At 32.9% G+C, this 11,890-nt stretch overlaps 1 protein-coding gene across 2 annotated transcripts; it reads left to right on the top strand.

Moving 5' to 3' along the window:
* Positions 1–7,426: 7,426 nt before the first annotated feature.
* Positions 7,427–11,030, top strand: LOC120090102 (dihydroorotase, mitochondrial-like). Of its 2 annotated transcripts, none has more exons than XM_039047609.2 (8): positions 7,427–7,925; positions 8,423–8,568; positions 8,934–9,115; positions 9,250–9,386; positions 9,486–9,651; positions 9,781–9,897; positions 10,386–10,546; positions 10,654–11,030. In XM_039047609.2, the coding sequence occupies exons 2-8, from the start codon at positions 8,486–8,488 to the stop codon at positions 10,846–10,848; spliced, it is 1,041 nt and encodes a 346-aa protein (XP_038903537.1). In that variant the 5' UTR covers positions 7,427–7,925; positions 8,423–8,485; the 3' UTR covers positions 10,849–11,030. The 2 variants fall into 2 exon arrangements, with proteins under 2 accessions (XP_038903537.1, XP_090162867.1); XM_090306741.1 differs by lacking the exon at positions 7,427–7,925 and adding an exon at positions 8,099–8,209.
* The last annotated feature ends 860 nt before the right edge of the window (positions 11,031–11,890 follow it).

The raw sequence follows: 11,890 nt of genomic DNA, 5'->3' as shown, positions 1-11,890 counted from the left end.
ATAACCCTAACGAGTCTCTGATACCAGTTTCACTACAACAAAAGTCCCTTTTAATAACCTTTTAATACAACATCTTATAAAAACCGTTATTAAAAATGGAAAAAAAAAAATTAAAAGGCACGCGGGGGAATAGAAAAAAGTTAGGGAACGTCGCATACAGGTTTTTTCCTCTTCCATATCACGCCCAAAATCGTGTGATCATTTCCCCATTTCGCATTCTTTCGTCTTTCTCTTTCTTGCATTCTCTCCTTCACTTCTATCATTCTCCCTATTTTTCTTCTTCCACCTTTCTGTTGTTCTCCCTATTTTTGCGTTCCTCAGTTCGATTTATCCACCTCTCTATCATGTGTTTGTTGCTCACCGTCTCTCCATCTTATACTCTGTTCATCCACTCGTCTCTCCATCTTTGACTCCAAGAATCTCTCAATCTTATACTCCGTTCGTGCGCCATCTACACCGTTCGCCCAAGTCTACTGTCAACAACTCCATCATCAACCCAAGTCCCGCCATCTGTAACCCCATCGTTTGTCGAAGCCCAACTTCTTTATTCTCATTCTGTAATCTGTAAAAAGGACAAACAGATAAAGGGACATACTCTCCTTGAGGTACTCACAAAGCTTCTTTTTTATGTTACTCAAAATTTCCTTTATGTTTCACAAATTATTTCTCCTTGAGGTACTCACAAAGCTTTGTCATTATTTTTTCCAACTTGATGGTGGCTCTATCATTCTTTTATTTTCATAATCTTGGTTATTTTGTTAACGATTTGGTGTGTCAATGTGAAATTCTATTTTCCAACTTGTAGTGAAGTGACTTGAAAGAGTGTGTGGTTGTCATTTCTTGTAGTTATATTAGCAATTTGAAGATGAGACGAAACATAGTTTAATTTCACCTCAAATATGTTCCTCCTTAATTATAGATCTTCAGTTAGATAATCCTTCCCCCAATCTAACTAGCATCAATCTAGTCTGTTTGATGACTTTTTAAATGATAATTCATGACTTGAAGTGCCTTTCAAATATCTCAAACTCCTCATTTGAATTATTCATGTTGGGCTAGGTTTTTTGTTTATATGTGCAATGAATATGAAACTTGAAAGATTGTTCATTTTATCATCGATCTAAACTTATCTATGCTTACAAAAGAGCTTACAACTCCAAATGTTCTAGCTTCTAGAGCTCAGTTTGGGATTATGCAATGACATTTTATTTCCTCTGCGATGAAATCAAATTTGGGGTATCACCCTTAAGAGTTTTAGCATTTTGAACAGGAATCTTGTTCAAGTATAATTTTTGCTATCTTAAGAATTCTAGAGGAGTATCTCTTTTTTTTTTTTTTTTTTTTGGGGGGGGGGAGGGGTATTGAATTGTATGAAACGTAAACTAAATCAAGTTTTTCATAGAAGAAATATGTTTTGTGCTAACAGCAGCATGAAGATCAATATCCACATCATTAGTAAATTGTCTCAAAACATAGATAAGTCTTGATGAATTAGAATGAGCAATCTTCCAATCACCATTGTATATCGTTTTGCATAACCTGACATTTTGTTCAAAGTTTATAAGTTTTATATTCATTACACATACAAACAAGCAAACCTAATATCAATCAAATAAAATTGAAATTACAAAAGAAAAATCCCGCCAATGTTACCTACAAGGGTTATGGAGCTTCATTCTTGCTTTTTCTCAAATTTCAATTCTCTCTCACAAAATCAACTTACAACCCTTTCATTTCTTTGGTTCTTTTTTTTTTTTTTTTTTTTTGTGGGGAGTTTCAAGGTTTATGTTATTGTGTTTGTTAATTTGTTTCTCCTTTTCTCTTATGGGAGTTTTTCTTTCTTTTTTTTTTTTTCAGGAAATTTGGAGGGTATTGCTCTCGAGTATGATTCCATTCAAGAGTATCAGATGACGGTCTTCTTTCTCCTCAATACTTCTACTTATTTTTCTGGCTTTGTGTTTGGTTTATAATTTCTCCCACTTTTCATCTTTTGAAAGGTGAAAAGCCATGGGGAATAACAATATCTAATATCTTTGTAATAATCTAATCATATGTGTGGTCCAAATTCTTTATGATATGATATTTAAAGTCAGAAAAAAATTGAGGTTTGTGCTGGCATAATCAAACTTTCTTTCTTTCAAATGTAATTCTTCTAGCCATTAATAGTGGTTTTATTTTAGGTGCCTTAAAATTCTTCAAAAGGTCTTTTAGGTCTGGATTAATTTTACTTCAAACTATCAAGATTTTTGTTAAAATGTAACTCATTCTCTTTTGACATTGCAAGCAACTAGCCTTCTAATGATTTATGTTGATCGCCGTTTTCATGTTTTTAGATGATGAATACTCCTAGAATCTAATCTTGTGCACTCAACCTTTCTATTCCCGCAATTTGCTACAATAATACATTTAAGGGGTGGAAAGAAGACATTCTTCTACTCTTAGAAGTATTATGTTTAAGCATTATGTTTAGGGCTAATTTGTGTTGTTGATGGTTAGGGCTATATTAACCCTTGTGAGCAAGCATAATGAAAAATCTATGTGAGCAGGCATCTTGGTGATGGTTAGGGCTAATTTGTGCTGCTGCCTTTTCTTGTACAAAACTTTCCATTGTGGTCATCCTATACAGTAGAGATTCTTATTATTTCCAAAATCACTATAAAATAGAACCTTTTAGATCTACTTTAAATGTTTAGTGAATGAGTTTTGTTAACTTTGGTTTATGCTTGCAAATTTAAGATATTGTGTAAGTTCTTCTTGCAAGAGGAATTTTCTTGATTGTGTTATAGTTTTTTTCTTCTTTTATTTGAAGTTGGGATTTGCTGTACCATTCATTTACCTTTGAACTAAAATTTTTTGGGCAAGTTTTGTGTTTGTCATGTTGAATGCTGGTGTTTAGTTGAAGTTGGAGTTGTAATGAATTTTTTCTACTTTTGTCTAGTTCACAAAGCTCGATAACCTGTTTTTATTTTTGCTTCAGGAACATCTGGGCAAGTTTTAGAATGCTTGGATTGTGAGAAAAAGAGGTCGTAGCTATTAAAATTTTTTGATCTATAAGCAATTTGATGGTACTCTATCATGAATTCTAGGAGTCTAGAGTTGTGGATTTCTTTCTTTTGTTATGAATTTCAACTGATAGTCAGCTTAGTTTTTGTGTTTTGTTAGTATACTATAAACGTTTTTCAAAGTATAATATATTATAAATGGTCGTATTCTCTGAACTATTTGGTTGGAGGGAAAAGAGGGTGGGAATGGGAATAGGAATGGGAATGAGTTTAGAAAGTCCATATTTGGTTGGTGGGCTTTGTTTATTTATCTTCGAAAAGATAATTTCCATACATCTTTTAGCCACATAAGTGAAAGAATTACATAGCCATTGAGAAATGTGGATTTTCACTTCTTCTTCCCCTTTCTACCACCATTTTCCCACACATACTATTCTAGGCATTGTTTTCTCATGCATAACCAAACATAGTCATCCTTGATTCTCAATAATTTTATTCCTAGATATATAATTGCCAGGTATCCTTAATTAGAAAATCCTAATCCAAATGGCCTCTAATTTATAAGTACTTGCCATTTGACATCATCATAGATCAAAACTTTCTCCATAGACATAAAGAAGTTCATGAAGTTGCTTCAAATGTCCACACCTTTTCTGGTTCATATTCCATAATAAAGGGAATTGATTTTCTTCTTTTATATGCTATTTCCTATAATAGAAGTATCACATTATTGATTTTTATTTGTGTGGAAACTAGTTCCTTCTTCATGTGCCACTCCTCAAACTTTCAATACACATTCCTAAGGATTTGGTTTTATTTTATACAATTGGCTAATTAAAGAGATCAAAATAAGTTCGAATAAAGTTTAGCGGTGAAATAAAAAAAAATTCAAAGTAAACTTTTCTTCTCACATTTCATTTGCCTACTCCTCCACATGTTCACTAAAATTTCAGTGTCGTCTTCTCATTCTATCAACAAAAATGTTGACTAAGATATAGAGAAAATCTTAGGAACAAATTGGATTAAAAATCTTAAAGGCACCTTTAAGGAACTTTTTATGTGGTTTTAATGTGAACCAATGCAATATTGTGTATTGTTTGTTGTTCCAAGTTGCTTTTAAAAGCGAAGTATTTCACCCAAATATCAATAGTGACAAAAGCCTTTATCTTGACATTCTTAAAGAATAGTAGAGCCTCACATTTATATTTTTTAAGATTGTAATTTGGCCTATACGTGATTAAAGTTTAATTTTGAGTCTATTGTGTTTGATTAAAGTTTGATTCATACGTCTTTGTGTCATTAAATTGTTATTTTGAGTCTATAATGTGTGCAAGTGTCATTTAAGTCTATTTTCTAAAGCTATAATGGATATTATTATAGAGTTGGAAAGTTGTTTTGTCCATGAATATTATCCGGGTGATAAGGTGGATACAAATGGTTGTGTTTTTGGGTTGTGTTTTTGCTTTGCTTATTGATTATTTGGGTGCAAGGATCTGAGTCTATTATTTTTGTTGGAAGGTTTTAAGGGTTGTAGTTTTCTTCCGTTGAAGTACTAGAGGCCTCAAAACAGAGCACCTCTTAGTCATCAAATGTAAGTTCTTATATTTTGTGATCTCTTGTTGGCATTTGAGTAGTGATTTAATTGAAATAGGAATTTCTAAATGTTGTGAATTTGTGTTGGTTATAAGGCACCCCCTCCCTTCCAAATGGCTTATTGGCTTCTTGGCATTTGAATTTTTTTAATATGATTTTTTGTTAGGGGCGTATTGAAGAAAATCATGTGGGAACGTCTCCTTCAGGTAGTATAATTGACAATGCAATTAGTAGAGTTTTCGGTCCCGATTATGGCCATGTACGAGGATTAAGATTTGGTGTGACTAGATCGAAGGTTTCTACATTAACTTAGAAAGATAAAACTATTGCATCTCTTGAAAGAAAATGCAACAACCTAACGTCAGATGTAAATGAACTAAAAAGTATGGTAGCTTCCTTAGTAAAGGACAAAGTAAATTTGTCCTAACTCTATTTATCTATTTAAATTATGTTTTATATAATATTTTCAATATGTTGTTTCTATAGGAAACATGAGCAAACAAAATTCTAATAATCCTGTTAGAGTATCAACATTGGTAGATATTCGAGCTCCAATCCTAAATTCTCCATCGATAAATTCATTTATAAACTTTCTATCCATTTAGTATTTGAAATTATTATTCTTTGAAAATTTTCTAACCATATTATTCGTGAAAAATAGTGTTACTATCAACATTCCCCACAAGTATTGAGAAGTTGTTGCTGAAGGTAGATGGTCTTCCAATGATCCATCAATCCTCGTCCATCACATACTTTTTGGCTCAAATGTTCGAATACCAAATTCCTTCTTATGGAGGCCGACATCTGACATTATTGTTATTGATGATGTTGTGGACACCACTGTTGCATGGCCAATGGATAAAGTCAAACTATGTAAGAAAATTTATTTACTACTTTGTGAATTAGGTATTTATTTAGTTCATTAACTAATTTATTATTAGAATTAGATCATGATGATTTATGAAAGCTATTTTATTTTATTTTTTATTATGTGATTGATATGATGACAAACATCGAAACTACATATTTTGTGTGGGAGAATTTTGGTATCGCTATAATCTAAACATCTCTTTTGATTGTATCAACATTTTGGAATTATATATGTAGTCATTTTATTTGGATTAAGAATTTACAACTTGTTCTATTAGGTAAGAACTTTATTGGAACATATTTTTAATGAAGAACTTTATTGGAACATACTTTTGATGACTATATCAAACATTTTGGATGAATATATATAGTGTTTTATTTCTTTTGTATGCTATGAATTTGAAGATTTTGGTTTGTAGATTTGGATGAAATGAGAATTACATCTTTCTTTGTCTAGACAATAATATGGGCAAACAACTTCTATAAATATATGTTTATAATTAATTCTACAGTAATATTTACAAAACAAATTGTAAAATCTAAAAAAAAAATGTTATTAACAAGTGCTATTAAAGATCAATTACAACATTGTTTTTACTACTACAAAAAATGTTATAGAAACTTAATTAACATTAAAAATCATACTTGAATATGGGGTATTTATAGTTTGTTCTATTACGGTAAAAAAAATGCTAATAAAAATAAGGGACTTTCAACAGCGTGTCTAAAATCGCTATAAAACATCTTTTATAACATTTGAAAATTTTTTATGGTATTTTTTCCAATATAATAAAACGTTTCTATAACATTGAATTAAAGCTATCATACGTCAACTTTCTATAGTAATATTAATATCTGTACAAAAACATTATGGAAAGTGGAGGACTTTTAAGAACATCAGCTACTCTAGCATTAATAAAAGTTATGAAAACTTTGTTATAGCATTTTTACAATGTTACTTAAAACGTTATTGAACCATTTTGATAGCGTTTGAAAAGCACTATCAAAACGTTTCAATAACGTTTTTTTTTCCAAGCATTAGACAAACTCTATTAAAATTCTTTGATAGCATTTTATTAATGCTATAAAAAATGCAATCAAAACGTTTTAATAGCATTTTTTTATACGTTATGAAAAGTTTTTATAGCATTATATATGAGCTATCAAAATGGACTTTTCATAGCGTAGAAAAATCATTTTTGAAATTCATGGATTTTCAATAACATGGACTATGACAACATTTCAAAAATGTTGTGGAAAGTATACGATAGCGTTTTTTTAATGCTATTATAAGTGATTTTTTTGTAGTTACGAAATCGACAATTAGAGAATACAAAAAAACGTAAAAAGAATCAACACATAAATATACGTGGTTCATTAATAGTGTGTTAGCTATGTCCACGGGGCAGAGGGAGAACAATATTATTAGAGAGAATATTTTCTGAATACACAAACGATGTCTCTAGGGTTAAAGAGTTTATATAGCGCACTACTCTAAACCCTAGAGTCATAATCGTAAATAAATATGCTAAATACGAATTCTGAATAGGTTTTGACCCTGTACTTGGTTGTTCGAAGCACCAGCTAACAAATTTAAGGCATTTCAACAAATATAATTTAGGAGAATCATCGACTTCTTTTTTATGTTTAAACAGTCTTGTAATCAATTTTTTAAGTTTTAAGTTTATAGTTACCAAAATTTTTAAGTTCTTGATATTGTAATCTTTATTTAGAAAATTGTAGAGTGTTACCGTTGGTAACTAGTTTTTACTAGGCTATCAAAGGATTCAATATTTAAACCGAATTCCTCTTTCATTAATGACATCTTTTGAAGCATTATTCATTTTTTTAGCATAGTTCTCTCGGTGATATACCAATTTGTTTTGTTGAAATGGAATTTAATCCAAAACCCTTGTTTGGATTGAGTCTTTTAGACCTGATTTGTAATACCAAACTCATTTCATTCCTTTCATTTTCAACCCAATATTCTTTCCCACCTTTTTAGGCTTCACGACCACATCTCTGTTCCGCTCTCGTTATCTCACGCATATCAATACTACTCTGATTTTTAGTATTCTTGGTTAGATTCCAGCATCCCAAATAGTTCTTGATTGTATTTTAGGGTTGTTTTTGCAATTTTGGGAAAAGAATAATACTCATCCCAATTTTGGAAAAAGAACCTCTAAGCACCGGTCAGCCCTCTGTAGCAGCTTACCGGCCAGCACCCCTGAGCCCTCTCTGGTTATTCTCCGGCCAGCACCCAACTCCGCATTCATCAGTTTCCGGCGACTCTCAGGCGACCCGACTCAGCCACGTGCAGCCGGACGGTGGTGTCTCGTCCTACTCTGGTGGATTCAACTCCTCGCGGCAGCAGATTTACAAGTGGCAAGTAACCCACGAACAGTTCGTGCGACGTCCCCCAGTTCTTCTTCTCCAGCCAACGAGCTGCAGCGGCGCTAGGTAACCTACAAATAGATCAACGATGGCGGTGCTGGTTATGCATCTGTTATCTCTACTTTTATATTTTCATTTGAACAGAAGAAAATTCGTTTTAACGGAGGCTCAAGGTTGTCTCTGGATTTTACTATGGCAAAGACTTTGGTCCTTCCGTTCCAAGTACATATGCTTTTAATAGAATCCAATCTATTTATATTCAAATCGTACTTGGTACTTCATTTTGTATCATCAAATTTTCTTCAAGCAACATCAATGGCGTCTTGTTCAAGCATTATAGGTTTTACTTGGTACTCCATTTTGTTATCATCAAATTTTCTTCGAGCAAAATTAATGGCATTTTCTTGTTCAAGCATTATAGGATGTACTTTGAGCATCATCATGCAGTGTGATATTTTCATAGTTCCCTTAATCTGTTGAGAACAATATCAATGACAATGAACTAAACTTGATTAAATTCGGATCTCTGCTTTCCTTCACTGATTGATACATGTTGATGGCAGCCACTGAAATCACCTGTGCAAAAGTTTGAAGGGCTCAAGTTCATAAGGCGTCAAGGGCCAAAAATGCAGCTCACACTCACTCAGCCTGATGATTGGCATCTTCATCTTCGTGATGGCGATCTCTTGAAAGCGGTTCTCCCTCATAGGTAAATTTAGCGTCTATTCTTAGTACATGTTGGAAGTAGTTTTGAAATGATTAAAATCACTTTTGTCAGGTTTAAAGTCACTCTAACTTGTAAAACATGTTTTTAATCATTCATAACAATTTTAATTGTGTGAAAATCATGTTTAAAAGTGTAAAACCTAACATTAAAATTGATTTTCATTGATTGAGATATATTATGGGGTGATTCGAACATGGCAACTGCCAATAGTTTTAGAATCACTCACAAACACGTCATAGATGATATGTCAAGCAACCACTCAATACATTCTATATTAACATGTATATCATAGATGGCTTAGCTGTGTTTTCAGTAGTCCATCCTTGTCCTGTACTATTATTATGCAGTGCAAGTACCTTTGGAAGGGCTATTGTGATGCCAAATTTGAAGCCACCCATCACTACAACAGCTGCTGCTGTGGCTTATCGAGATTCTATCTTGAAAGCATTACCATCCAATAGCAACTTCGTTCCTCTTATGACCCTTTATTTGACAGATACAATGAGCCCCAATGAGATCAAGCTTGCAAGTAAGTCTTAGCTTCCAACATGAATTCTTGGAAGAGATTTGCTATTGACTTTCATTTGTTCTCCTTGTATCAAACTTCCGATTTTGTGATTCTCTGAGGTTGTATTCTATTTTTTTAACATGATGGACTGATAGGAAGAAGTGGGGCCATTTACGCTGTAAAATTGTATCCTGCTGGTGCTACAACCAATTCCCAAGATGGCGTTACAGATCTTTTTGGGAAGTGTCTACCTGTCCTTGAGGAGATGGTTGAACAGGATATGCCTCTGCTGGTAGTTTGCTGATAGAACACTTTGTTTATTTGTCCAATATGTAGAGAAGCAGTGCATTCTGTTTTCTTTATTAACTTAAAAAGAGAAATCTCTTTGTAGGTTCATGGCGAGGTAACAAATCCTGATGTCGACATGTTTGATCGTGAAAAGGTCTTCATTGAAACTGTGTTGAAACCCCTGATTGAGAGGCTTCCAAAACTGAAGGTGGTGATGGAGCATATTACCACTGCAGATGCTGCTAAGTTTGTTCAGTCTTCCGAACATGGTATATATACTTCATTATTTTCATTGAAGTGGTTTTGTTAGTTATTCCTCTTTCATTTTGTCGTCCATGAGTATCACTTTTTATTATAAAATATGCTTACTAGTATATGACTTTTAAAATACTTTACAGGACTTCTAGCAGCAACTGTCACTCCACAACATCTTCTTCTCAACAGGAATTCTTTATTTCAAGGAGGATTGCAGCCACATAATTACTGTCTTCCAGTACTCAAGAGAGAGACGCACAGTATGTTCCAACTACTTTTTGTGCTGATTTTCTTTATATTGTCCTCACACTTGGTCTTTTTGTATCTGTGTCAATAGCCTTCATGAATTATAATTTCTCCTAACAATTATCAATTATTCTTTTAGAAGTGAAGTCTTTTGGAGGTAGGAATGGATTAATCTCAGCAGGAGCTGGCTTTTATATTTGTAATTTATCTTAGAATCACTACAGTCGGCTTAGTGGTTAATAAGTGCCAATGTTAACAATAAAGCGCTTTGAGTGAATGTGTTCAATCCATGGAGCCACCTACCTAGATTTTATGAGTTTTCTTTTTATCTTGTGATGAGGTTATTCGAGATGTGTATAAGTTGGCCCAGCCACTCACAAACATAAATTAGGAATGATATTATCTATCAAGGGATCGTGGCCTTTTCTTCATGAAAATTGAGAATCTCCCTAGGAGAGATGAGTATTTCTTCATTTGTGCTCACTTGCTTCCTCTCATCTAGGGCAGGCAATTGTATCTGCTGTGACCAATGGAAGTAAAATGTTTTTCCTTGGAACCGATAGCGCTCCACACGAGAGACAAAGGAAAGAATGTCCTTGTGGTTGTGCTGGTATATACAGTGCCCCTATTGCCTTATCATTATATGCAAAGGTGTTTGAAGAGGTATATACATTCTTGTTTTCTATTATGTTAATAATTTGAACTTCATTTTCATTAAATCATCACTTTTCTTTTCTTTTTCGTTTTTTGGTTCCTTTTCCTCTGCCCAGGCGGGTGCTCTTGATAAATTAGAAGCATTTACAAGTTTCAACGGACCAGACTTCTATGGGCTCCCCAGAAACACCTCAAAAATTACACTGCAAAAGGCCCCATGGCAGGTTCCAAAGTCTTTTTCATTTCCCTTTGGAGATATTGTTCCTATGTTTGCAGGTGAGACACTTGAGTGGCAGCCATGTTTCAACTGAGACTAACAAGTTCCAATGTTGCTTACATACACAATAACACCACATTTTAGGCATATCCTCCATTCTCTGATTAGCTAGACCGATGTTGATTTCCCACAATTAAAACGTTTTACTGTTGGATTATTTATGTATGATCCCTCCCATCTTTTTGAAATAAAATCACGAAGAACTTTTGATTTGAATGAGATTCGCAAGAAGTTGATCTTCGATATTGTTCGTTTAATAATACTAATAAAATTCCCAAATTTTGTTTTTAGCAACTTTAATAAGTCTTAGAATGTTGTAGGGTTTACTTTGTTTAAAGTTTGGTTTGTATGGATGTTTTTTGAGTTCAAACAAGTGGCATTGAGGAAATCAATATATCTTAACCAATTGAGTTATGTTTAGGTTAAGTTTGCTTTATATTAATGTAGGATAGTATTTATCCAAAAGATCCTATCCAGAAATTATAAAGGCATGGTTTGAGTTCTATCCGAATGTCTAATTTTTATCTTTTTAATATATTTTAAATATTTGCATCATAATCAATTTTATAAACAAATAATTTATTATTACAAACATATTAACAAAAGATATACTTTTTCTTTTTTCTAGAATATATCAAATGCATTAATATAAAATTACTGTTTGCTTTGCCATTTAATATGTTGGATTCTTAAAGTTCACAATTTACAAGAATGGATGAAGTTGTGTATGATCATTATATGAGATGTTTATTTTTTTTTTCTTTTGAATCATTATTTCAACCTTATTTTTAGAGTCAAATGAGTTTAACTCAATGACAATTGACCTGGTTTTTTTCTCTAGAGATTGGAGATTCAATCCCTACTTCACAATCCAATTGTTGTACTGTAAATGTTCAAATGTTCATACACATTTCTACTGCACCTATATGATGCTTGTACACTTGCTTATATCGCAAGTGTCACCACTAAATTGAGAGAATCTTACCTGCAAATGAAGTAATAGGAGTAGTAGTTTGCTGCTGGTAATGATTGTAGTGGTAGAATTGGTTTAGATAGATGTTTCTACTCGCTCATAT

This window comes from Benincasa hispida, chromosome 11, assembly GCF_027475165.1.
Source record: "Benincasa hispida cultivar pf3 chromosome 11, pf3_genome.v1.1, whole genome shotgun sequence".
Classification (NCBI taxonomy): domain Eukaryota; kingdom Viridiplantae; phylum Streptophyta; class Magnoliopsida; order Cucurbitales; family Cucurbitaceae; genus Benincasa; species Benincasa hispida.
The sequence above is the reverse complement of the archived record's forward strand: the minus strand, read 5'-3'. Positions and strand labels throughout refer to the sequence as shown.

Bases quoted from the DNA above. Each gene is read 5' to 3' on its own strand.
- LOC120090102 (XM_039047609.2), top strand. From the start codon at position 8,486: ATGCAGCTCACACTCACTCAGCCTGATGATTGGCATCTTCATCTTCGT. The intron at 9,898-10,385 runs GTATGTTCCAAC...CCTCTCATCTAG, and splicing joins ACTCAAGAGAGAGACGCACA to GGCAGGCAATTGTATCTGCT. The intron at 10,547-10,653 runs GTATATACATTC...TCCTCTGCCCAG, and splicing joins ATGCAAAGGTGTTTGAAGAG to GCGGGTGCTCTTGATAAATT.